The following is a 24,083-nucleotide window of genomic DNA, read 5'->3' as shown; positions in this document are numbered from 1 at the left end:
CTTCTTTGTAATACTGGGAGGGTTAATCAGCAACGTGACCTCAGAATAACCCTCCCAGCATTACAAAGAAGCTACAAAGTAAGCATGTCAGGGACTTGTTTACATCAGCCGTCTTAGAAAGGGGGGGGGGGGAGACACAGAGAAAAGTTCACACACAGATTTTTGTGTCTTCTGCAGAAAGCAGCAGCTCAGAACTGGGGGAAGGAGACTGAATAGATAATAACAAGTATGGAAGGAATTGTTAGTCTTACCATGAGCGGCAAGTTCTCAGTATTTGTCGATCCGCAAATATGGAGTTTTTTTGTAACACCTTAAAGGGGTTATCCAGCGCTACAAAAACATGGCCACTTTTCTCCTACTGTTGTCTCCAGTTCAGGTGCGGTTTGCAATTAAGCTCCATTTACTTCAATGGAACGGAGTTTCAAAACCCCACCCAAACTGGAGACAACACTAGGGGGGTTAAGTGGCCATGTTTTTGTAGCCTTGGATAACCCCTTTAATTCCTATTGTGCAATTCACACTTCTATTTTGTCAGACATAAAAACATAAAAAAAAAAAAAATAGGACTGGTTGTAATGCGGTCCGCAATTGTGATATGGACACTGCAATAAAAGTCTGAATTGTGCTTTTCAAAAGCTTTGTCCCTGACTTGTCTGGGGATATCCTTGGTTTACGTGGTGTTGTTTTGTTAGTGGTGCCTCTTGCTTAAAGGGGTTATCTGATATTTGAAAAATATGGCCACTTTCTTCCTTTTTCTTAATGGCAATTAAGTTCCATTCACTTCAATGGAACTAAGTTGTAAAATCCCACTCAAACTGGAGACGAGTGCCATGTTTTTTTTTAATGCTGGAAAACCTCTCTAATTGTGTTGCCACCTCTGTGGCCTTTCAGAATAAGTGTGTATATACTAATGGTGCGTTTACACAGACAGATTTATCTGACAGATTTTTTAAGCCAAAGCCAGGAATGCATTAGAAAAGAAGAGAAATCTCAGTGTTTCCTTTATGACCTGTTCCCTGTTTATAGTCTCTTCCTGGTTTTGGCTTCAAAAATCTGTCAAATAAATCTGTCTGTGTAAACGCACCATAACTGACCGTGTGAAACTGAGGGCCCTAATACCGCAAACAATTGTTGGCCGTACTTGGACGATTACCAGCTGTTCTGGCCTGTAATAGTTTAGTGTAATAGCTAATGTTAAAAGAGGAAAGGATAGTCCAGGAACTGTCCAGAGCAGGAGATGTTTTCTATGGGGATTTGCTGCTGCTCTGGACAGTTCCTGACATGGATAGAGGTGGCAGAGGTGTAAAAAGGCTGGTGACTTTCCCATCAAACTAAGTGGGTCCCCACCACTCTCCGCTCACTGCGACCCCCTGCCGAGCACTGTCCTCTCCTCCCGGCCGGGGCTGACACTGTATATTTCCGTTGCACAGTTGTGAACACAAACACAATCAGCGTTGTACTAGTGTGCAGCATCTCAGCGCTCTATAAGATGTTGGGTGGTAACACCAGGGCGGTAACCCTTCCCAGGAATCCGAGGGAATTAGTGAGTCTTAGTAAGTGTTGACATGTTTCTTCTAAGACTCAAAGTGCAGTCTGTTATAGAAGTCACTCCTGTGTTCTTCAGGCGAGATGCGGCCGGACTGTTTATTCACAGGGTATTTTTGCGAGAATTCTGCTGCCATGCATGATGTCTGGAAAAAGTCATTTACTCTATATTACACTTTAGGAATGTTTCACTTGAATTTAAAGGGGTTGTTCACCAATTTTTTTTTTCTTTCAAATCAACTGGTGCCATAAAGGGCCAGTGATGTGTAAATCTCCAGTTTTCCAGTGCTTATCAGCTGCTGTATGTCCTGCAGGAAGTGGTGTATTATTTCCAGTTTGACACAGTGCTCTCTGCTGCCACCTCTGTTCAGAGCAGGAGAGGTTTCTATCAGGATTTGCTACTGATCTGGACAGTTTCTGACATGGACAGAGGTGACAGCAGAGAGCACTGTGTCAGACTGGAAAGAATACACCACTTCCTGCAGGACATACAGCAGCTGAAATGAGAAGAAGGCCTTGATTTGCCTTTTGGGAATAGTGTAGATATGGAAAGAGGTCCCCTCTCCTGCACCTAGCACTACCTAAGCCATGCACCTATTTCCTGTGTTCCACATTGGTCTGACTGTTTCTACAGATGGACTGAACATAACTGGCAGGGAACAGCAGATTGCAGAAAAGTGAGACACCTATTGGCCATGGCATTGTCTGACATTTTTTTTTTCTCTTTCAAAAAAGTTGGGGGGGGGGGGCTGAACATCACTTGCGCTTACCTCTCTGGCTCCAGTGCTGGGGTCCACTGTCCTCCGCCCTGGTTCCTGGTGGCCCGGCCACTACCTGGTCTGAGCGGGGACTCCGTTTGTGACGTGTCAGGCCTGCTCAGCCAGTTAGCAGCCAGGGTTGGAAACCGGAGCGGAGAACAGCAGACCCCAGCGCTGGAGCCAGGAAAGGTAAGTGCATGTTATGTGCAGCCACTTCCTCCCTGACTCTTTTGAAACAAATGTCAGACCCTGGACTTCTTCTTTAAACTGTCTAGTCTAAGGGTGGTATAACACAGAACGATTATCATTCGAAAAATCGTTAAATCGTTCGGATTTGAACTATAATCGTTTAGTGTAATAGCAGACAACAATTAAACGACCAATGAGAAATCGTTGGTCGTTTAATAGAATTTGGACCTATCTTTGATCGTTCGCAAATCGTTCACACGTAATAAGACGTCATTCACCAATAGGCGCGCAACGTCGCTCGCCTGTTGGTGACTAGGTAAGGGCACTGTTTTGGCCACCTCTGCCTTCCTGCTATGTGAGAATATAGTAGGAAACCTTTTTTTAATGAATATGAAGACGCAATGTCCTCCCCAGTGTGTTCTGGGTAATGATGGATTTGTGTGTTCTCCTTTGTTTACATATGACAGTGATTGCATCAAGCACCCGCTTGCCCGATTCCCCAGCAGTATCGGCCTCGGTGACACATTGATATTAAAAATACACAGCAAACATCAGACTGTCGCCACCATCTGCCTGGTTTACATTCTTGCACAGTGCGGCTGTGTTCACCAGCTGGATATGTCATTTTATAGTAAACAGCCCCCTGGTAGTAGCCTCTGCAGGGTCCGCTGCCTTCTCTGTTACCTTCCTTTCACTCCGCATTTGCATTCCCCGTTGGCCGTACGCACTAGGATCGCTCCCAGCGTGTACAGTAAACAGGTCAATGGACTCCCATTCGTTGATAGATGTCAAAGCTCACACTTCTCTGGCGTCTCTTTGGGTGTTTTTTATCGTGCAGTTTGCTGGGCTTCTGTATACTTCAGGAAAATCCTGAATGTCTATTATGGCTTTTGCATGATGTATATGTTACCTAGCCTTAGGGCCCTATTCCACCGGACTATTATCGTTTGCATAATCGTTAACGATTAACGATTTAAAACGACCGCTATTGCGAAAGACCTGAAAATGTTCACTCATTTCCATGGAACGATAACCGTTACTTATGATCGTAATTGCGATCGTTTTTATTCGCTATTGCGTTCGTATCTGTTGCAAACGACCGAACAAAGTCTTATTCAATGCGAACGATTTGCGAACGAGCAACGATAAAAATAGGTCCAGGTCTTATAAAGCGATCAACGATTTCTTGTTCGGTCGTTAATCGTTAACTGCATTTCAACCGAACGATTATCGTTTAGATTTTAACGATAATCTGAACGATAATCGTGCGGTGGAATGGGGCCCTTATTTTATTGCCTTTTGTTACACCTGTAAACCAGGGCTGTGGAGTCTGTAAGCTGCAGTTCCGACTCGGGACTGATCCCGACTTCTGAGTTCTATCAGGCCCCAACTCCGACTCTCGACTCCTGAATTTTATCAGGGACCGATCCCGACTCCGACTCCTTCATAAATGACCAGTCAGACACCAGGGGAGTTATATATCACACTGGTGTAAGCTTAGCAGCTTCTTCCTAATGTCCTACATAATCCTGGGGGGCGACCTCTCAGGGAATAAGGCAAAGATATAAAGCAGATTCTCCTGTGTGTGTGCAGGGCTATGGTAATAGCATTATGGGCCTCTGGGCAGAGCTGTGACCTCCGTCTTACCGATGTGTGGGTGACAGATACATCCTCCCAGAGTCTGTTCTCAGCTCGGATGAACACGTGCGCTCTCTTCCATTAGTGGTGGTGGAGGATTGTCATCTTACTGCCGGAGCGCTGTGCAAATGAACACACAAGCTTTTGCTGTCATTGAAACTACACAATGAAGAGGGAACGTGTAGCAGTATCAACTGGTGTCAGAAAGTTAAATAGATTTGTAATTCAATTATATTTTTAAAAAAATCTCCAGTCTTCCAGTACTTATCAGCTGCTGTATGTTCTACAGGAAGTGGTCTATTCTTTCCAGTCTGACACTGTGCCCTCTGTCCAAACACAGAAACATAGAAGATTGTCGGCAGAAAAAAACCACTGGGTCCATCTAGTCCGCCCTTTTAGTATTTTCTTTCTTATTATCTTAGGATAGATGTATGTATATACCAGGCATGTTTAAATTCTGTTGTTGTAGATTTACCAACCACCTCTGCTGGAAGTTTGTTCCAGGTATCTACTACTCTTTCAGTAAAATAATATTTTCTCACATCCAAGATGGTAACTGTCCAGAGCAGCAGCAAATCCCCATAGAAAACCTCTCCTGCTCAGGACAGTTCCTGACATGGACAGAGGTGGCAGCAGAGAGCAGTGTGTCAGACTGGAGAGAATACACCACTTCCTGCAGGACTTACAGCAGCTAATAAGTACTGGAAATCTGTATAACTTTCTAAATGCAGTTGATGTGAAAGAATAAACAATTAATCAAAGTAACCCTTTAGTGGTCTATCCTGAGGATGGGCTGTCAAGTTTTAACTCTCAGATAATGGTATGATGGGTAACCCATATTCTATTACGTGTTTGGCGTTTTTGGGGTGGACCTTAGATTGATGATTACTTTTACTCCTCCTGCAGAACTCCAGAGCAATGCCCGAGTGTGGTGTCACTGCTGTCTGAGAGCTACAACCCTCATGTGCGGTATGGAGCTGCCATGGCACTCGGTATCTGCTGTTCTGGTACTGGGAATAAGGTGAGTGAATATTCCTCTTCATCTTATCCTTGACCATTCGTGTATGTGTTGTGTCTTAAATTCTATATTCTATTCTATATCTATTACAGGAAGCCATTAACCTGCTAGAACCTATGATCAATGACCCTGTGAATTATGTGCGTCAGGGTGCGCTCATCTCATCCGCACTGATCATGATCCAGCAGACTGAAGTAACCTGCCCAAAAGTAAGTGGATGGTGCCCTATTCCAATGCAATGCAAGACACATTGTGCAATGGTTTTGTATGCTTAGGCTAGATTTACACTGCGTTTTTGCATTCCGATCTTTTTCATCCGTTTTTTTGTTTTTTTTTTTGCAAAAAACTGATGCATTTTTGTGCATCCGTTTTGATCCGTTTTTCCATTGACTTCCATTGTTTTTAAAAAAAAAAAAACGGATCAAAACAGATCCGTTTTTTTAAACGGACACAAAAGTAGTGTCAGCTACGTTTTTGTGTCCGTCAAAAAAAAAAAACTGATCCATTTTGATCTGTTTTTTTTTACAATGGAAGTCAATGGAAAAACGGATGCACACAAATGCATCCGTTTTTTTCAAAAAACTGATGAAAAAAAAAACGGATTGCAAAAACGCAGTGTGAACCTAGCCTTATATTGATTTTCAACTTTATACATATACATACTGTCCATTTTACACCATTCATGCAAAATAGTATCCCTTGTAAACTAGGATTTTAAACATGGTGTACTAAAGTATTCAGCAAGAATTTTTTTTCTTTTCATACATATTCAACATCCCAGCAAGTGCCAGAGATTTGTAATTTGCATCTATTAAAAAATCTCCAGTCTTCCAGTACTTACAAGCTACTGTATGTCCTGCAGGAAGTGGTGTATTCTCTCCGGTCTGGCACAGTGCTCTCTGCTGCCACCTCTGTCCATGTCAGGAACTGTCCAGAGCAGGAGAGGTTTTCTATGGGGATTTGCTGCTGCTCTGGACAGTTCCTGACATGGACAGAGGTGGCAGCAGAGAGCACTGTGTCAGACTGGGAGAAAATTCACCACTTCCTGCAGGACATACAACAGCTGATAAGTACTGGAAGACTCCAAATTTATATAACTTCTGGTACCAGTTTATTCTAAAGAACTTTTTTTTTTCCCCACTCAGTGAGTATGCATCCAGAGGTTATTGGTCAGTCACAGAATAGGACCGCCCTCTGGATACAAAAGTTGGGAAAGAGTAAAAATGTAATCACAAGTTTTGTTGAATGTTTTTAGATGGACAAAACTATTTATTGATCTCTGAGATATCCCAGCATTCCTTTCTGGCTCAGTGTCTGCACGGATGTTACGGGGGGATGTTACTTTCTGGGAAGTGTCCTCTTTGTAAACCAGGAACTGCATAAAACCCCTAAAGGTCACAACTTAACCATAAGGCCTGTGTGAGTCCACAAGCTTGCACTGGAAACTTGCAGAACTGTGAATTGTGGTTTGCCGCTATCTAGCACATAAGCTGGAAGACGGAGGAATGAACTTGGGGATATATCGTTTTCTATCATTGATAGACAATCCTAGTGTTCCTGCTCAGCATTTCTTCTGTGTGCAGGAGAAAGATGTCAGTGACTCTTCCTGGTGAGGGTAAACCTAGACTATATGAAAATACTAAAATTATAGATCAAAAGCTCAGTGTATTCATAAAGTAAAAATACACAGTAAAATCAAAGTTTGGCGGCATACCCTTAGGAAACATTTACCAAAGATGCCCCCAGAAATCTTCGGACAACATCGTCATCATTTAAAAAAATAAATGAATGAATAAATAAAAAAAAAAAAATAATAATAATAAAAAAAAAAAAAAAATATATATATATATATATATATATATATATATATATATATATATATAATATTATTACTACTACTGCTACAACTGGTACTGCTACTACTAATTCTGGTACTAGTACTGCTGCTGCTACTACTTCTGCTAATACTGCTACTGCCGGTACTGCTGCTACTACTGGTACTAGTACCGCTACTACTAATACTGGTTCTACTAATGCTGCTACTTCTAATACTGCTGCTACTCCTACTACTGGTGCTGCTGCTACTACTACTACTACTGCTGCTACTTCTAATACTGGTGCTACTACTGCTACTACTACTACTGCTGCTACTAATACTGGTGCTACTACTGCTACTACTACTACTGCTGCTACTAATACTGGTGCTACTACTGCTACTACTAATACTGCTGCTACTACTGGTACTACTAATGCTGCTACTGCTGCTACTCCTACTACTGGTACTGCTGCTGCTGCTACTACTACTGCTACTACTACTAATACTGGTGCTACTACTACTAATACTACTATTGCTACTACTAATACTGGTACTACTGGTATAACTACTAATACTGGTACTACTGCTGCTGCTGCTGCTGCTGCTACTACTACTACTTCTATTGGTACTATTATTATGACCCTAATTGACTTTTGACACTCGCTTTGTCATTCAGACAGGGATAAACCACCCTTATAATAATATAATATATAATACATACGCATGTGTACTTTGTAGATATTTAAAGGGGTTGTTAACCAAAACTCTTTCAAATTAACTGGTGCCAGAGATTTGTAATTTACTTCTATTAAAAAATCTCCAGTCTTACAGTACTTGCTGTATCAGCTGCTGTATGTCCTGCAGGAAGGGGGGGGTGTATTCTCTCCAGTCTGACACAGTGCTCTCTGCTGCCACCTCTGTCCATGTCAGGAACTGTCCAGATCAGCAGCAAATCTCCATAGAAAACCTCTCCTGCTCTCCAGACTGTAAATAATACCACTTCCTGCGGGACATACAGCAGCTGATAAGTACTGGAATACTGGAGATTTTTTTTTTTTTTAATAGAAGTAAATTACAAATCTCTGGCAATTTCTGGCACAAGTTGATTTGAAATAATTTTTTTTTTTACTGAACTACTTTTTTACTGAACTACCCTTTCATGACTCCCACAGTGAGTGTAAGGCAGTCGTAGTGGAGTATCCAAATGAAATTGTTGGTTCCCAGTGGGCCAGATGGGATGATGTAGAAGGTTTAGGACCGGTCGGTGCCAGCAGCACGGCCACTGAACCCTGTTATAAATATTACGTCAGTCCTCGCTGGTAACCCTTATCCTTCTGTTCCCCGTGTCCTGCCCTGTACACACATTGTCTCCCCAGTTTGGTATGCCGCTTTCTGCAGAGTGTTCCGTCTGGGAGAACTCCGCACTGAATTCAAATAAACAAGCTATAAAGGAGATAATAAAGTCAGTGTATCCACTGTTGGATCTCAGCTCTGCGCACAACCTTTTTAGTGACTCACTGCCCTCCCCCCCCCCCACTCTCTGATTGTATGGGTAACCAGCTTAAAGGGGTAGTTCACCAAAAAACATTGTTTCTTTCAAATCAACTAGTGCCCGAGATAATTTACTTCTACACAGTGTGTCAAAATGGAAAGAATACACCACTTCCTGCAGAACATACAGTAGCTGATAAGTACTGGAAGACTGGGGATTTTTTAATAGAAGTAAATTACAAATCTCTGGCACATGTTGATTTTAAAGAAAAAATTGTGGGGGTGAACAATCCATTTAAAGGGGTTATCCAGCGCTACAAAAATTGATCTACGTAATCTTTGCTTTCTTTTATTCATGGCTCTTTTGCTCTGCTCTGAAACGGGGCTCTCCAGCAGTTTAGGGGTTAGCCCAGAAGACTTTAGCTGACACTTTTACTTGTCAGGGTGCCGTACGTATAACAGTACCCATGTCTGCTCCTCTGAACGCTGCCCTTTATACACAGGCGCCAGCAGAGCATTACGTCTGCAGTGCATCTGCCTCATTGTAGTTCTGCTTCCGCAAGATATGATTATAGTTCAGAATGTATTATAAGCTGTGAGCATGGCCTGTCGCTTTCTACCTAAGGGTACAGCCAGTGCTTCCACAGGTTCCTAACAGCAAAGACCAATAAGTCTACACCGCCTGGACTAAAGCTAGAATGTTTCTGTATACCTTTTTGTTCCTGAAACCATAATTATTAAAGTTTTTTTTCCTCTGTCAAATCAACTTGTGCCAGAAAGTGTCAGGGATTTGTAATTTACTTCTGTTAAAAAAATCTTGAATCTTCCTGTACTTATCAGCTGCTGTATGTTCTGCAGGAAATAGTATATTTTTTTCCAGTCTTACACAGTGCTCTCTGCTGCCATCTCTGCCCATGTCAGGAACTGTCCAGAGCAAGAGATGTTTTCTATGGGGATTTGCTGTTGCTCTGGACAGTTCCTGACATGGACAGAGGTGGCAGCAGAGAGCACTGTGTCAGAATGGAGAGAATACACCTCTTCCTGCAGGACATACAGCAGCTAATAAGTACTGGAAGAAAAGATTTTTTTTTTAAATAGAAGTAAATTACAAATATATATCACTTTCTGGCACCAGTAGATTTAAAAAAAAAAAAAAGGTGAACTCCCCCTATATTTCAAGTTTAAAGTGTCACAGTGTCATACTTTTTTTTTGTTTTTTGCAGAAATCAATAGTACAGGTGATTTTAAGAAACTTTGTAATTGGGTTTATTAGGCAAATATACCATTATCTGCATTCAAAAAGACTTTCCCCAGGTCCCCCCCCCCCTCCTCTCTCTCATCCACTGCTCATTATCAGGAAATCTCATCCTGTTGCATCAGACATGCCCCTCTCTGTTCTATGGAGGGGGAGGGGGAGATTAGTCGGCAGCAGAGAGCAGAGTACAAAGGATTACACAGCGGGAGCTGCATATAAGCCTGTATTCAGAGGTCAGTGCTGACTGTTAGAGGAGATAGCCCGGTGATGTAGCTGTAAATTAACTCTTTGTTGTCCTGTTTTGGGGCCTTATCTCCCTCCACCCCTCCCCTCTCCATAGAGAACAACGAAGATGGGGGGAGAGCTTCAAACTGCTTTCTCATGATAAAAATGAATTTTTGAGCTAATAAACCCAATTACAAACTTTCTTAAAATCGCCTGTACTATTGATTTCTGCAAAAACATAAAAAAAAATTTAAACAAAAGCGACACTTTAAAGATGTCTTTTATCTTTATATTGCTCTTCCATTCATCCTGTTAACCTCAGCATTATCTGTTCTCAGGTCAGTCAGTTCCGGCAGCTGTATTCCAAGGTGATCAATGACAAACACGATGATGTGATGGCAAAGTTTGGCGCTATCCTGGCACAGGGAATCCTCGATGCAGGTACGCCATAGACTAGCTACAGAGATGGAGTGCGGAGCCCTGAGTGGGAGTGACTGAGGAGCTGTACAGCAATGCTGCTGGAACCCAAGGGGTTAATTTTAGTTGTCACTGTATAAATTACGTCGGCAGATAATGGTTTTGTAATGATATTAGATGACTGCACCTGGCTTTATGGCGGTAATGACCCTGCCTGCTGCCCTCTTCACCCCGCAATGACGGGAGAAATCCTGGCTAGAGACCTTCTCGTTTAACCACTCGACTGCCGCCAGGTTGCATACGGCGAGTAAGCTAATGCTTTTCTTTCTTTGGCACAGGAGGACACAATGTGACCATCTCCCTGCAGTCTCGCACCGGGCACACTCACATGCCCTCTGTGGTCGGAGTCCTAGTCTTTACTCAGTTCTGGTTCTGGTTCCCACTTTCCCACTTTTTGTCACTGTCCTTTACTCCTACCTGTGTGATCGGACTTAATAAGGATCTTAAGGTGAGTGTGATCAGTTTAGGTCCAGCATCTTGTAATTTAAGAAATTTGTAACTTACTTCTATTAAAAAATTTCAAGTCTTCCAGTACTTATCAGCTGCTGTGTGTCCTGCAGGAAGTGGTGTTGAAGTGGTGGTGGAAGCTCTCTGCTGCCACCTCTGTCCATGTCAGGAACTGTCCAAGGATGCAGCGAATACCCATAGAAAACATCACCTGCTCTCCAGGCTGGAAAGAATACACCACTTCATGCAGGACATACAGCAGCTGATAAGTACAGGAAGACTGGAAACATTTTTAAAAGAAGTAAACTGCTTTTGCACCAGTTGATTTTTTTGTGAACAACCTCTGAATGGGTTACAATAATTGTAGCATCACAAGTCCCCATAACTTAAAAGGAAAGCGCGTAATCCTCTTACAGACCTTATGATGCAGGATCACTCACCACTCATTATCAGCTTATAGTAATGATAGACGGGACTGTAATGAGAATGATTAACTCTTAACTTCCTCCACAGCTGCCGTACTACATAGTCTTCATCCCGCTTTGCTAAAAATGACCTAAGGGGTTAAGGTTGTGAGGACGGTTTGGTACTGGGTCTAGCCTTGTTCCGCTCTGACATCCACTGTGTTGGCAGACCCTTGTTGCCCTTAGACAAATCTTTAAGATGCTGAGGCCACGGAAATATATATATATTTTTTTTTTTTTTTTTTTTTTTTAGTAGAACTTTTCCTTCAGTGCTTAAAGGGGTTATCCAGCACTACAAAAACATGGCCATTTTTTCCCCTCTTGTCTCCAGTTCAGGTGCGGTTTGTAATTAAGCTTAATTTACTTCAATGGAACTGAGTTTTGAACCCCACCCAATCTGGAGACAAGAGAGGGGGGGAAGTGGCCATGTTTTTGTACCGATGGAGAACCCCTTTAATATCCTGCTCAGATTCCAGTGTTTTTCTCGCTCCACTTTTTTCCCCTCCCAAATCTTTTTGATTGAGTTTTGTAAAATTGTATATTTCATAGTAGAGTTTAGAATGGGGATGGGAACCTTTGGCCCCTTCAGTGTTTCAAAACTACAATTCACATCATGCGTGGAGAGCCGACAGCTGTCCAATCATGATGAGAACTGTAGTTTTGCAACACTGGAGGGCCAAAGGTTCCCCATCCCTGGTTTAGAAGAACACAGTTAAAGGGGTGCTCCAGCGAAAATCTTTTTCTTTCAAATCAACTGATATCAAAGTTTTATAGATTTGTCATTTACTTCTATTAAAAAATCTCAAGTCTTCCAGTACTTATTAGCTGCTGTATGTCCTGCAGGAAATGTTTTATTTTCAGTCTGACACAGTGCTCTCTGCTGACATCTCTGGCCGAGACAGGAACTCTCTGGGTTTTCTATGAATCCCCATAGAAAACCTTTCCTGCTCAGGACAGTTCCCATCTCGGCCAGAGTGGGCAGACTGAAAATAAAACACTTCCTGCAGGATATGCAGCAGCTAATAAGTACTGGAAGACTTAAGATTTTTTAATAGAAGTAAATTACAAATCTATATAACATTTTCCAACACCAGTTGATTTGAAAGAAAAATATTTCTGCTGGAGAACCAGCCGCTCGTGGGCAGCATAATATATCTACAGAGACGCCGTCTCCAGTGTTCTGTCGCTCATTCCTTTTTGTAAAACAGTGAAGCCACCTTACTTTGTAAAGCCCACAGCGCCCGTCCGGATCTGAGTGAGGAACCCTGGGCATTCATTAGGAAAGCTGTCCCGCCAGATCACCCGCACAGCCTGTCTATCACTGGGCGAGTACACAGGACTCATCTCTCAGAACGCTGGGCACACACACTGGTTTACTGGTTTACACACTGGGTTGAGCGACAGACCACTGGAAAGAGAACGTCTGTCCTTATATTATTCTGCCCTCAGTAGGGACAGCGTGATATGGGTAACAGGTTCTCTTTAAAGTGTCACTGTCATTATAGAAAACCTGTCGACATGTCAAAAGTTTTGATCGATCCAGGTCTGGGAGAACAAGTGGAGAGAAGACCGCACTAATCACGGTCCTCTCCCGACTCTGTCACGTGATCGGTCAGGACATAGTTTAGGTCTATGGAGCCCGACTGGTTATGCTATAATAAACCAAAAGATTGATTTATGCAGACACGGCTGCAGCGCTGTCTTTTACCGCCTTGTCCTGATGATCGGTACTGGTCTGAGCACTCACACTCATGTCTCTACGACATGTCAAAAGTTTTCTATGATGACAGTTCTGTAGTTCTATATAAACATTCACAAGTGGGAAATTGAGCAGGACCTGTACTTAAGGTCCCCATACCCCTTAAACCAGGGGTGCGGAACCTTTGGACCTCCAGCTGTTACAAAACTACAATTCACATCATGCCTGGGCAGCCGAAGCTTTAGCTTCGGCTGCCCAAGCATGATGGGAATTGTAGTTTTGCAACAGCTGGAGGGCCGAAGGTTCCCCATCCCTGCCTTAGATTTTAGTCAACCGAACGCGTCTGTCGCAGACGATTCATTAATAACTCTAAGCGCGGCTCTCCCGACCATGGACCAGTAGATAATAATAGTGGAAATAGGGTCGGGTGTGATGGTATATCCACTTGCCTTAGTTTGGGTTCACACTGCGTTTTTTTTGCAAGCTTTTTTTTTTTCATCTGTTTTACGTAAAAAAAATGAATAACAGATGTATTAATTTTTTCATTATGAAAAAAATGGATCAAAACGCATCGTGCACTAAAATGTGGTTGATGCATTTTGATCCATTTTTTTTTTTTGATTGGAAGTCAATGGAAAAACAGATCAAAATGGATGCACACAAATGCTCCTGTGTTTTGGGGGGTTTTTTTGTAAAAAAAATAATGGTAAAAAAAAACAAGTAGCAAAAACGCAGTGTGAACCCAGCCTAAGGCGGCGATTTTTCCATTAAATGGATGGGAAAAAAAATAAATTGCAAAAACGCAGTGTGAACCTAGCCTGACTCCTTTGTTTTGGGAGAGATAAGTCACGTCGAGAGCACTTGTCAACAGGAACGTTTGGCCATGTCGAATGTCCTTGTGTATTGGGAGGACGGGCGACGGTCGAGAAAGATAACTGACAGCCAACCAGTTATTGAAGGTGTATGGTCAGCTTTACAGTCTCTTATGGGGATTGTTACAGTGTCCGTCCTCTCAGCAGGCAGAAATAGTAAGGGCAATAGCTACCCATGTGACGCTAGACTGATGAACCATGGGAATGATAGCAGATTTAAAAGGGAGAGGATACAGTTTGCAATCTGAAAGAGGGGGTGGCTGATAAGGTCACATGACTCAGGTGTAGTAATAAAATAAGGGTTCAGATGAGCTGCAGTGAAACAGATGACACCGCAGGAATAGTGGTGGTAACTGTGGATTTCATGGGGGAAAAAAAATAAAAAAAATACCTGGAGTGCTTTTTAAATACATCTAGAGAATTTATTTTTCCAGTTTTCCAGTTTATTTGTATGACGACTTGATTTGCTAACTGTATATACACATCATTATAAATATGCCAGAGTGTTATATGTGGATCTCCTGGTTGCAGATTCGTTTATATTTTTTGGAATTAACGGAGTTTTATGGCACACGTTTTTACTTAACTTTCTAAACTTTGTTGTTTTTTTAAAAATCAATTCTGGTTTGTTATTTTCAGATGCCAAAAGTTCAGTATCGATCAAATTGCAAACCATCAACATTTGCCTACCCTGCTCCTTTAGAAGTCCCCAAGGAGAAAGAAAAGGAGAAGGTGAGTATTGGAAAAGAAAATAACAATGGTGGAAAGAAACTGCAAACATTTTGCTGTAAAACCTCTTTGAGACGCCCAGTAGTCTTTTAGGGGGGGGGGGGGGGGGTCCTTGTTACGGAAAATAGCAGCAATGCATGATGTACATTGGACTGAAAATCCATTACACACAATCTGGTCTGCAGAATTTTTATTGTATATAAAAAAGTACAGATATATAAATATTACAAAATGAGTGATTTACCAGAAAATGTAATACATACCAGAAGATAGTAGAGTGCTCAGCTAGCTTTGGATGGTTAGAAAGTGAAGTTGAGTCAATTTTCAGTGCTGGTTCATGTACTGGAGGTATGGGACCTTTGTTCTTACCATCTCACTGACCAGCTTGGTATTCCCTATGCTGTAGATGGGCGCTTACTCTAAAAGTGTCAGAAATCAACAGTACAGGTGATTTTTAAGAAACTTTGTAATTGGGTTTATTAGGCAAATCTGCCATTATCTGCATTGAATAAGACTTTCCCCAGCCCCCCCCCTCCCTCCTCTCTCATTCACTGCTCATTATCAGGAAATCTCGACTAGTTTATGGAGAGGGGAGGGGGGAGGAGGGAGATTAGTCGCCAGCAGAGAACAAAGGATTACACAGCGGGACCTGTATGAAAGGCGGTATTCAGAGGTCAGAGGAGATAGCCTGGTGATGTAGTGGTGAATTAACTCTTTGTTGTCCTGTTTTGGTGCCTCATCTCCCTCCACACCTCCCCTCTCCATAAGAGAACCATGAAGACAGGGGAGAGAGCTTCTAACTGCTTTTTCATGATAAAAAAAATGCATTTTTCAGCTAATAAACCCAATTACAAAGTTTCTTAAAATTGCCTGTACTAAAAAATAAAAATAAAAAAAAAATGTAAACGACAGTGACACTTGAATGTTGGGGTAACTCAGAACACTTCATTATCAAGCTGGGCAGAAATTGGGTGGAAAGGCGGTGAAATTTATCGCTGTCTGAGGAAATCTGTAGGAGAAATAAATGAAAACTCTTGTAATTTTTTACATCTTCCCCCCCCCCCCCCCCCCCCTAACTTTATTAAAGAAAAATTGATTTTACACACTGTGCGCACAATACGTCGAGTTTCCGAGAAGGCACTTGTGATGGAGGTCCTCTTTCTTAGCATACAGTAGGGGCCTTATTACACAGAGCGATAATCGGCCAAATCTGGCCAATTTTGCTGATTATCGCTCAGCGTAATAGGCAACGATCAGCTGATGAAACGATCGTCGGCTGATTGGTGCTCGTTTACAGAATGTCATCGGGACGTGTAATAGGTCCCTAACACTTACAATAAATTAAGTTGTCCCCAGACCAGATCATACATTCTGTATGTACCTCTCGATTAGTTATGAATCAGATATTTCTGTATCTTATAAAACTGTCTGCTCCTATAGGTCTCTACTGCCGTATTATCCATTACAGCTAAGGCAAAGAAGAAGGAAAAAGAGAAGGAGAAGAAAGAGGAGGAAAAAATGGAAGTGGTGAGTAGCTAATTTCTGCTGCTGCTGTTATATATAGAACATAACGGAGCATATTCTCCTGCCAATGGTCTGCACAATCTTAGTCTATCAATCTTAGTTTTCCAGCTAGCGGCTAAGGAGACACCTTTTGTCTTTTGAGCCTCTGCATATTGGCTGCTCAGGATCCTATTGTGTACTGTCTGCACTAGGGACGTTATAGCACAAGCACTTTCTCTGCCACAGCAAGTTTAATCCCTTCACGTCAGCAGTCTGTGTATATATACGTTCCTACTACACATACCCCGTGCAGTAGGAATGTATATCTACGTCCCTGACTTTTAAGGGGTTTGATGTGTGCGGGACCGCTGCAGTGATAGCAGCCCTGCACACATCAGTGTCCAGGGAACTGAGGATAATGAGAGGCAACTGCGATCATGCAGCTGCCTCTCATTAATCCCTTAAACGCCACGATCTATAGCGGTCGCAGCGTTTTAAGGTACTCAGTGACAGGACAAGTTCCTGTCACGTAGTGATTGGGGGGTCCCGATCGCTTGTACCAACGGTAATCCACTTATCTCTCAGGCAGGCTCTATGCATAGATGACCAATAACACTGATCTATGCTATGCTATGGCATGGCCCAGCATAGATCAATACATGCAATCTAATTAACATGGGTTATAGGTATAGAGATTAGCACTACTCCCTATGCATGGTTTGCGGGGGTTAATTTGTCAGAAAATAATGGGGGGGGTCACTGTCATGCGATTAGAGTCATTGTAACAACAGAAAGAAAGAAATATAAGAGGGCACTCACCGTGTAATATCTTTTATTCTTGTAAAATTCATGTGAAACATGAACACCGTGTAACTGGCGGGGGCGCCGGGGCAGGATGAATGATGCGTTCATGTTTCACGTGAATACACAAGGATAAAAGATATTACACGGTGAGTGCCCTCTTATAGTTCTTTCTTTCTGTACATGCAATCTAATGATTTGCATGTTTTAAAGTGTGTGTGTGTGGGGGGGGGGGGGGGGGGGGGGGGATAATAAAAAAAAGTTTTTAAAAGTATTAAAAAAAAGTATTAAACCCCCTTTCCAATAAAAGTTTAATATACCAATATATTAAAATATAACATTATTTTTCCCACACTGTGAACGGTGTAAATGGGGAGGTGGGGGCGGGGGCACACCGGGATTGCGTTTGTTTGTTTTTTTATTATTATATATCAGAAAAAATAATTAAAAATGATCAAAATGTTTCTGTTACACCAATATGAAATTAATAAAAGCTAGATATCATGGCGCAAAAAATGACATCTCAACCAGCCCTGTAGGGGAAAAAATAAAAGTGCATTAATTTGACCCAGACATCCGGGAATCTGTCTTGAAGGGGTTAACCAGTACTTAAAATAACTTGGCCACTTTCTACCAGAGACAGCACCACTCTTGTCTCCAGTTTGGGTGCAGGTTTGTTTTGTAACTCAGTTCCATTGAAGTGAATAGAGCTTAATTGCAAACCACACGTGAACTGGAGACGAGTGGTGCTGTGTCTGGAAGAAAGTGGCCATGTTTTTGTAGCGCCGAATAACCCCTTTAACATCACCCAACACTTGAGGAACACTTGTGGGTTTTCTTGCAATTTTGCATTAAAGGGGTTATCCAGGATTAGAATAAACACAGCTACTTTCTTGCAAAAACAGCTCCACCCCTGTCCTCAGGTTGTGTGTGATATTACAATTTAGATCAATAGAACTGAGCTGCAAAACCAGCAGCCATGTTTTTTCTAAGCCTGAACAACTCTTTTAAAGGGGTATTCCCATCTCAACTAACATGTCACGTAGCCTTTTTTAATGGTCCAGTATTGAGATTTTTTGCAAACAACGGATGCAAATGTGTGCATCTTTTTTTCTATTGAATTCCATTATATAAAAAGGATCAAAAAGGATCAGGTTTTTTTTTAACATACACAAAAACACGTGCATCCGTTTTTTGCAAAAAAATAAAAAAATAAAAAATTGGATTGGAAAAACATAGTGTGAACCCAGCCTTACATGAAAGTAACAGAAGATGTTAGGAAATATTCAGACCATTTAGGTGAAGTCTGTTTGAGGTAATATAAAGTAGTAGTAGAGAAATGTTGATGTAGTTACAGGCGGCACCCACACATTTGTACATATGATCTGTGACTTTGTTTCTAGGATGAGACTGAAAAAAAAGAAGAAAAAAAGAAGGAACCAGAACCAAACTTCCAGCTCCTTGAGAACCCAGCTCGAGTGATGCCAGCTCAGCTCAAAGTACTCACCATGCCAGAGGGCACCAGATACCAACCTTTTAAACCTGTGAGTATTGATCTAAATTATATTCAAAAATATTTCAAGGAATTGCGTAGTAATTTTTTTTTAAGTCCTATAGCTTCCACTAGAGAGAGCTTACTGCATTTAGAGTTATACAGTACCAGTTGATGGCAATAGTAAATATGTATGCATGGGATGCCATGTGTCCTGTCTGGGCTTATGTGCGACATGCAGATTTCCTTCTGTTACCCTATGCAGAAACTCACTAGAAAAAAAAACAGCTTCTGCCGACACAGCTCCCTCATTTAATGGGGAACTATCAGCTGGTTAGACAATATGTCCCTATTGTGCAGGAGATGCCGAGGATGAAGCTATGTCTTGTACTCTCATCCTCTGTGCCGTACCTGTGCAGTTAGTTGTTTTCTCCATGGTCCGGGTAAGTTTATTAGGAGCACTGCCTGCCCTATAGGGCCGATCCGGCTAGCGCCTTTCAAATGATAATCAATGGAGCTGGCTTGATCAGTGCTTTTGGGGCGGGCAGTGCTCTTAACGGGTGCCCAAGTGCTCTCAACGGTCTTACCAGAGTGTGGAGCAAACTACTAATTGCACAAGAACGGCACAGAGGAGGAAGGTAAGAGACCTACTATAAGAGAGATACCCTCCTCCTCAGCGTCTTCTGTGCAATAGGGGGCTGTCAGCAGGTTAGAGTAATCTAACCTGCCGATAGTTCCCCTTTTAAATGTGTCCCAGTTAAAGAGAATTTGTCAACAGAAAATTACTTACTGTTTAAATAATGTTTTTATGTTAATCATATTTTTTAAGATTTTTTGGGTGATGATTTTTCAAATTTTCCATCTTTCTCTCTATATTATAAAATAACCTAAGATCTTGCAGTTTTCATTCTTACCACTGGGGCTAAGCTGAGACTTCCTGTTCTGTCTGTGGTGATAAGTGGAGACTGCAGTAAAGTGACACCAATAGATAGAGGAGACAATAGCAGCTCCCTGGGGAATGACCTCTGCAAGGGTCACAGAGCGTGCTCAGTAATGTTTCGCATTACAGGTTCTGTTTCCTCTCCTCTATGTCCATGAGTCTTGCTGTAAAGCATGCCACTAAATGCTGTTAAAGACAGCCCAGGCAATATAGCAGCCCCCATAACAATGTACAAAATGTGAAATAAACAATATTTGCAGTCTGAAAATAGAAACAGATTAGAATAAAAGAGCAAGTTTTAATATCTGACTCTAATCAGTAATAGAAAATCGAGGCAATTCATTCCCTTTAACTATACACCTACCAGCGACTGATTGATAGGGGGCTGTGCTGCTGCATCTGTTGTGATCCCAGTAAGTCCTCTCATAGGACTGGCATAGAAGTTGGCTGGATAGTACAACCTCTCATACTTTGGCTGTGTATAAGGCACTGTAGATTCGGAGTTCTGTAGCAGTAAAAAAAAAAAAAAAACCTTCAGCCTTTTTTAGTGGACTATGGAAATAGGCACCTTACATACTAGACCTATGCTTTGTCTAAAATGAATTTTCTTTTGATGTTTTTTGATATAACCTGGTTAGCAGCATTTACAGAGCTTCCTGTTCAGCTATAATACTGTTAGTTCAATTTTATAAACCTACTTCTAACAAGATTTAGAGAAGGAATAGTGACTGATATAGAGTGTTGCATAACGGACATGGCTTCTAGTTTCTTATTAGTGTGAATACGGTCCTACTGGTTTTAGGCATCCACTGAGTGATGCCTGGAATGGTCCCCAGTGGAGATTTCTTCTAGTCTGTTGGTATAGTTATATATATTTTTTCCCCCACAGCTTTCAATTGGTGGCATCATAATCCTCAGAGATACGAGTGAGGAAGAAGAGCAGCTAGTGGAACCTGTCGCTGCACATGGTCCAAAGATTGAGGAGGAAGAGCAAGAACCAGAGCCCCCAGAGCCATTTGAATATATTGATGACTAAACGTGCAGGTACTTCTCTGCTGTGTATATTGAATGTCTAATGCTAGTACCTTTTGGTTACAACCTAACTATGGTACCACGTGAAATCTTACTCGTATTGTAGGAGTAAAGAGTGTATTAGTGTGTTCCTGCAGTTATCTTCTACTACAGAGAAGGAAATGTGTCAACACCCAAATTATCATAGTCATATAAGGGCTTGTTTTTTGTGGGGGAAGTTAGAGTTTATAGAAATTATTGATTACCTTTCTTATTTTTTGTTTGGGGAAGGGGGTCTGTTGCTATGTGCAGAAGACACCCACTGCTAATATCAGTGATCCCGAGGATGTCGCTTATTTAGCCCTTTTAACGTGGCACTGAACTTGCTAAATGACAGGTGCTGCATGTGTAGGGTGTCCAGTCTGCACCTCCACAATAAAGTGTACCTGTCGTTTGTAAAAACTTCTGACGTGTCAGAGACAAGTTATAAGTTTTGATTGGTCCGGGCCTCAGTGTTCAGACTTGTACCGATACCATCGCTGAGGCACAGTCCGCTCCCCACTTTGGGAGAAGAAAAAGAGTTGAGCTCCATAGAGTTACATCATGAACCCAGCACTTTTTTTTCCTAACTGTGAGTGGTGAGTGGATGGGCTGCAGTGCGGTCTCCTCCCAGCTCATTCTCCCAATCAGTACCGGTCTGAACACTGATGCCCGGACCGATCAAAACTTTTGACATGTCTCTATCAATCTAATGTTTGCTTATAAAAGGTTCCTAGGGGACTTGAAAAGTTTTACGTTTTTTTTCTATATTGTCAAATTTACAACTTTTATATAGCATTTACCACTAATAGTTTAAAAAGCAGAAATTATCTAAAATTCTGCATATTCTGTGCCATGTTTTCCTTTTAAAGTGATACTATGTGTGCTTTTTTTTCACAGCATCCACGGGCTTAGATGCTGCACATTTGATTATATATCTGTATAAAACTTCTGTGTCTCCTTTCTACTCTTAAATTGTTCAGTTTCATCTGTGTACAGTGTCACCTGGGCGGGGCTTCATGACAGTTTGGCCCCCTTCTGCAGAGAGAGAGATGGCTTAAAGGAGAAGTCTGGCAAAAATTTTTATTAAAATATTGTATTGCCCCCCAAAAGTTATACAAATCACCGATATATACTTATTACGGGAAATGCTTATAAAGTGCTTTTTTCCCTGCACTTATTACTGCATCAAAGCTTAATTTCCTGGATAACATGGTGATGTCACTTCCTGGATAACATGGTGATGTCACTTCCTGGATAACATGGTGATGTCACTTCCTGGATAACATGGTGATGTCACGACTCGACTCCCAGAGCTGTGCGGGCTGTGGCTGCTGGAGAGGATAATGGCAGAGGGATGCTTCGTGTCCCTCCAGTGCCCTGTGTCCCTCAGTGTCCCCCCTACCATCATCCTCGCCACAGCCCGCACAGCTCTGGGAGTCGAGTTGTGACATCACCATGTTATCCAGGAAGTGACATCACCATGTTATAAAGGAAGTGACATCACCATGTTATCCAGGAAGTGACATCACCATGTTATCCAGGAAGTGAAGCCTTTGTGCAGTAGTAAGTGCAGGGAAAGAAGCACTTTCTAAGCATTTCCCGTAATAAGTGTATATTGGTAATTTGTATGACTTTTTGGGGGGCAATACAATACTTTTAATAAAATTTTTTGCCTGACTTCTCCTTTATATAATGCTTCTATTTGTATAGAGCCACGATTGTCCATATAATAACACTTATTTTTTTTTTTCTTTTCTAGGTTTGCTTCAATTTAATGTCTGTCAGGATGAATGCCGGAAGCAGCGACATCACCCAGGCTGCATGTCAAATGTCTGCACCCCTTTCCTGTTGTTCCTGTGAAGTGCAGAACCCCTGGATTACGTATTACTGACCAGTGGTCTCTTTTGAAATAAAAATGAGAAAAAAAATAAGTAAACCATTGTTTTGTTTTATATTTAACAAGCAAATGGTAATAACATTGGTTTATACTAGAGGTGAGCAAAATTACAGTAATAACCATGTAAAGTGTCTTGTTGTTTCTGCAATCTGCTCATCAGCTTACTGCAGCTCCGGGTGCTGGGAAAAGCTGGATCCAGTCCTGGGAAACGTCTCCCAGGATTGGATCCAGCTTTTCCCAGCACCCAGGGAGGAGCAGCAGTGAGTTAGAAGACAGCCGGCTGATATATACAAGGCGCTTCACTTCATTATTGCTGTAAATCACTCTTCTCTAGTTTATACAATGTGTCTATGCAGAATATCTTTTATGATAGAAATGACAAAACACATGTGGAAAATGCTTTCTGTTAAGGACCAGTGGCAAACGTCAGAAATATCACTGTACGTATCACTTTGCTAACGTATAGGTTAGGATTTGGAATGCGTTGTATGCAATGTGGTTAAAAAGTTCATAGTACGGGTGCAGCAGCTTATATTTCACCCAACTTGGATTTCAGATCTGAGCTGTGTATTTCCTTTAAATCCAGGTTAGCTAAGAGTAATAAACCAGAAATCAACTGGTGAATCAAACCATATACTACTCCCAGGCTGTTTAGAAGGGCCTTTAAAGAGAATGTACCATCAGGTACATCCTCTTTAATATGACCCACTGATTACTGGGAAGCCGGTGCCGCGTTGTATTTTTCGAACTGCGGCCCAGTTTCTGTGTATGGCACTGTTCTATCCACGGGTAACCGGGCCTGGGCTAAAGCACTGGAGGCGGGCCGGCCTGCCCCCAGTGGGAGAAAACCCTCTCGGACGCGGCTCCATTGTATTAAAATGAACAATTTCTCGCTAGTCGCTTGATCGTCCGCCAATTATTGCTCAAATGCGATCGTTATTGTGAAAATTCGTGTAAATGCGGCATAAGACCTATAATGGCTATAAGGGCCCATAATTTTGCAAGCATTGTCACTCCTGATTACTCGTTTAGTGAAGCCAGTAATGGTGCGTTTACACGGTACGATTGTCGTTCAAATTTCGTAGTATTGTTCGCATTTGAGCGATAATCGGCTTGTGTAAACACAGCGAACGATCGAACGACAAGCGAGAAATCGTTCATCTTGGTCTTTCAACATGTTCTCTAATAGTCGTTGGTCATTCACTAAAAATTTGCAGATCACTCCATGTAAACAGTCTTTCACAGTGGGATGGGCTTAAGCGATCTTAGAAACGATCGCAATAACGATTTTTCTAACGATATATCTCTTCGTCTAACTGCTGATTGTTATAAAAACCAAATCGTTGCTTCAAAATCATTATACAATCGATTGGGCGAATTATCGCTCCGTGTAAACGTACCATAAGTGTCGGGTATCAGTCATTTTGACACATTGTTTTTATTAAAGTGCAGCTCAGTGTTCATCTATATAACTTCATATGGAAAGTTTAAAATGAAGGTTCCTTTAAAGAATTTTACACAGATACTTCAGTTAGGGTTTTTTTTTACTAGTCCAGATACAGAGAGAAAATTGTTTACGTAATGGTTTTCTGGTACATTCCATGAGCCGGTGGTGTGAGGACAGATCCTGAACATTGCTGTTTCCTGTGTTCTGGATATGAGAGAGTTACCAGAAAGGATCCTTACACAGGCCTGATGCACAGGAAACATTTCGGATAAGAAGTTCAAGATCAAATAAAAGGAATAAACCCAATTAAGATCTAACACTTTGAAA

The 24,083-nt window shown here is 41.7% G+C and overlaps 1 protein-coding gene across 1 annotated transcript in view; it reads left to right on the top strand.

Annotated features, from left to right (window-relative positions):
• PSMD1 (proteasome 26S subunit, non-ATPase 1) overlaps positions 1-22,348 on the top strand; it is a 65,695-nt gene extending 43,347 nt beyond the window's left edge. Inside the window, exons 17-25 of the mRNA XM_069974464.1 lie at positions 5,037-5,151; positions 5,241-5,357; positions 10,274-10,376; positions 10,691-10,860; positions 14,534-14,626; positions 16,064-16,150; positions 18,331-18,471; positions 20,249-20,403; positions 22,172-22,348. Coding sequence (XP_069830565.1) covers positions 5,037-5,151; positions 5,241-5,357; positions 10,274-10,376; positions 10,691-10,860; positions 14,534-14,626; positions 16,064-16,150; positions 18,331-18,471; positions 20,249-20,395 — 973 coding nt within the window. The 3' untranslated portion in view covers positions 20,396-20,403; positions 22,172-22,348. The remainder of the gene's footprint in view (positions 1-5,036; positions 5,152-5,240; positions 5,358-10,273; positions 10,377-10,690; positions 10,861-14,533; positions 14,627-16,063; positions 16,151-18,330; positions 18,472-20,248; positions 20,404-22,171) is intronic.
• Positions 22,349-24,083: the final 1,735 nt, after the last annotated feature.

This window comes from Dendropsophus ebraccatus, chromosome 6 (genome assembly GCF_027789765.1).
Source record: "Dendropsophus ebraccatus isolate aDenEbr1 chromosome 6, aDenEbr1.pat, whole genome shotgun sequence".
Classification (NCBI taxonomy): Eukaryota; Metazoa; Chordata; class Amphibia; order Anura; family Hylidae; genus Dendropsophus; species Dendropsophus ebraccatus.
The sequence above is the reverse complement of the archived record's forward strand: the minus strand, read 5'-3'. Positions and strand labels throughout refer to the sequence as shown.